Source organism: Drosophila willistoni, unplaced genomic scaffold, assembly GCF_018902025.1.
Source record: "Drosophila willistoni isolate 14030-0811.24 unplaced genomic scaffold, UCI_dwil_1.1 Seg261, whole genome shotgun sequence".
Classification (NCBI taxonomy): domain Eukaryota; kingdom Metazoa; phylum Arthropoda; class Insecta; order Diptera; family Drosophilidae; genus Drosophila; species Drosophila willistoni.
In genome coordinates this window covers 9,461-12,601 of record NW_025814219.1, presented here as the reverse complement: position 1 = coordinate 12,601, position 3,141 = coordinate 9,461, and the positions used below count along the sequence as shown (strand labels likewise).

At 44.3% G+C, this 3,141-nt stretch overlaps 1 protein-coding gene across 1 annotated transcript; it reads right to left on the bottom strand.

Annotated features, from left to right (window-relative positions):
- Positions 1 to 1,881: 1,881 nt before the first annotated feature.
- LOC124461199 lies at positions 1,882 to 2,598 on the bottom strand. Its single transcript, XM_047012752.1, has one exon. The coding sequence runs from the start codon at positions 2,596 to 2,598 to the stop codon at positions 1,882 to 1,884; it is 717 nt and encodes a 238-aa protein (XP_046868708.1).
- Positions 2,599 to 3,141: the final 543 nt, after the last annotated feature.

Sequence of the window (3,141 nt, the reverse complement as noted above, 5' to 3'; positions counted from 1 at the left end):
CCCATTCAATCATTAACACTTCTTCTGTAGTGTTGCCTTCGCCTTGTTGTGGTAATGGGCATCGGCTTAAGAAGTCGGCGTTGCCCATTTTTGATCCCGGTCTATGAATTAGTGTAAAGTCATAGGCATTCAAGAATATTGCTCTTCGAAGCATCTGTGTGGAAATTACATTTGGAGTTGCCTTGGCCGTTGTAAATATTCCGAGCAATGGGCGATGATCTGTGACGAGAGTAAAAGAACGGCCATATAGATAATTGTGAAATTTTTTAACGCCTGATATAAGCCCAACGGCTTCTCTGTCGATTTGCGAGTAGTTTCTTTCTGTCTTGGAGAGAGTTCTAGAATAAAAGGCAATAGGCTTCTCTGATCCATCCTGAAGTTTGTGGCTCAGCACCGCTCCGATTCCGTACGGAGATGCATCGCACGTTAACAATACTGGCAATTTGCCATCGAAATGCATTAGCACATTTTGTGAAGTTACAAGATTTTTTAGATTCATGAAGGCATCTTGGTGTTTATGGGCCCACACCCATGGCGCATTTTTATCCAGTAGACGGTGAAGCGGTTCTGCAACGGTTGCCTTATGTGGCAGGAATGCGTGGTAAAAATTGATGAGTCCCAAGAATGCTTGTAATTGTTTCTTATCTTTTGGAGCCGGAGCGCACTTGATAGCTTCGACCTTACTGGCACACGGTCTTATACCCAGTGCATCGATTTTAAATCCCAAAAATTCTACTGACGGAACTCCAAATTGACACTTGTCTCTGCGTAGGCGTAGTCCGGCCTTATCAAATCTTGAAAGCACCTCATTAAGACGCACCGCTAGCTCTTCCTCGGATTTTCCCATAACAATTATGTCATCGAAGTAGGGTAAAACACCAGAAACGTTCTGCAATTTACGTTCGATGCAGCTCTGAAATATGCCCGGGGCTGAAGAAATTCCAAATTGTAGTCTGGTTACTTTGAAATAACCTTTGTGTGTACATATGGTTTGCATCAATGCAGACTGCTCATCTACCACTAGTTGTTGGTACGCCTGAGCCAAGTCGATTTTCGCAAATATGGATCCTCCTTCAACGGATGCTAATAATGAATTCATTGGAGGAATTTGATGGCCGTGTTGCTTAATCACTTTATTAATTGTAGACTTGTAGTCGCCACATATGCGAATAGTACCATCCTTTTTAATTACTGGCACTGTAGGAGTCGCCCAGTCGGAGTATTCAATGGGTACTAGGATTCCTTGGGAGCACAGACGGTCTAATTCTTCTTCATATAATTCTTGAATTGCAAATGGAATGCGTCTTGCTGGCAGTCGGACTGGTGTTGCATCAGTATTGATTTGTAATGACACAGGTGGCCCCCGAAAACGGCCTAATTCAGACGAAAACAGATCCTTATACTTCGCCAGAGTTGCCTCGATGCTAAGTTTAGCGTTAATGGCATGTATTCCTTCTATGCTGATGCCTAAGGGCATAAACCAGTTGCGTCCAAGTAAATTCGATCCACCGCTTGATGTAACAACCAGTGGAAGATTCGGAATGTATTTATTATCGTACTGGACAGATGTATCCACGATGCCAATAACTGGAATTCGGTTTTTCTGGTAATCCGTAAACTCTAGAGCACAATCTTGGATATTCGGTCTATCCGTTGGCCAGATATAACGAAACGTAGCTTCGTCTATCATTGTGATCGCAGACCCCGAATCCACTTCGAATTGGCATTTTCGTTTATTTATAATTATTGTAACGATTTCCTTTGGGCAAATCAACGGTAGTATGCTGTGGACACTGTATTCTTCATTCGGCTTTTGCTTGTGTGGTCCTCGGTAGGAGTCATGGCCACTCGATGTGTTGAATGCTTTACGACCCGGGTCTCTTACAGCCCTGCAGACTCGTTGAAGATGGCCTGCTCGGTGACAGGCCATGCCACAGTGTTCCGATGTGGGCACAGTTTCCGCAAGTGAGCACCCCCGCAACCATCGCATGGCTGGTGGTGCTGATTCGGTCGGCTTGGACGGATCGCGTTAGTCTGCACTTCGTGAATCGACTCAGTGCTCTCAGCTGTATTTCGCATGGCCCAAGCGCTGTGAGCAGCGGCCTCACTAGATGTGGCGCGTTCCATCGCGCGTTGAATCGTTAAATCTGCCTCTGCTAGAAGACTTTTCTGAAGACCCTCATCCTTCATTCCACATACGAAGCGATCGCGCAACATGCGATCCAACGCAGCTGCGAATTTGCAGTCGACAGCGAGAGTCCTAAGTGCAGCCATGTAGTTCGCAACCGATTCATCAATTAGTTGGTCTCGCTTGTGAAATTGGTAGTAGGCCGCAATTTCCGATTGACATGGAGACAAATGTTGGTTGAGTATTTCATATATTTCCGATAAACTCAAATCACTCACCTGAGTAGGGGATGCCAATGACGTTAGAAGCTCGAACAGTGGAGCGCCAGCCAGCGTAAGCAATGCAGCCTTCTTCCGTGCTTCCTCCGTAACGTCATTGGCCAGAAGATACAGCTCAAAACGCTGCTTGTAAGTTGTCCATTTCTTTGGGTGATTTAAATCAAATGGTTCTAACTGACCCACTCCTGACATTATCACTGATTTATTTGTTGTTTTGCGTTCTGTAGCAATATTCACTTTGGTGGGCTTTTCCTCATGTGATTCCAAATCAGACATTAGTAGTTGAATTCGATCGTATGTGTGTGTGTTTGAGCATCAATTCAAATTGCAGTAGTCGTAGCGCGTCTGTCTGCAAATGCGCGCGTTGGAAAAGTACCGTTTCTTTATTCCAATAAACTTGGCGCCAGCACGCATGCGGTTTTTGGCGTCTCTTTGTTCGCTTTCGCTTGGTCGATTGTAACTGTACACGACATATACATATATAAGTTTGACGAATTATCCCATCCTCGTCGCCAATTTTGTGTTTGTGCAAACTTATGTATATATGTATAGTTTATTAATAGATAATTGTACAGTAGAAATCTGGGATATGTAGTAGTTGTAGTTATAGTAGTAGAAGTAGAAGTCCAGTAGTAGAAGTACCTCGTAGCTGTAGTAGTAGTCGCGGTAGTAGCAATCCCTCGTAGTTGTAGTAGTAATCCCTTGTAGCTGTACTGGTAGTTGCAGTAGTAGAAG

Coding starts and splice junctions, on each gene's coding strand:
- LOC124461199 (XM_047012752.1), bottom strand. CDS start 2,598: ATGTCAGGAGTGGGTCAGTTAGAACCATTTGATTTAAATCACCCAAAG.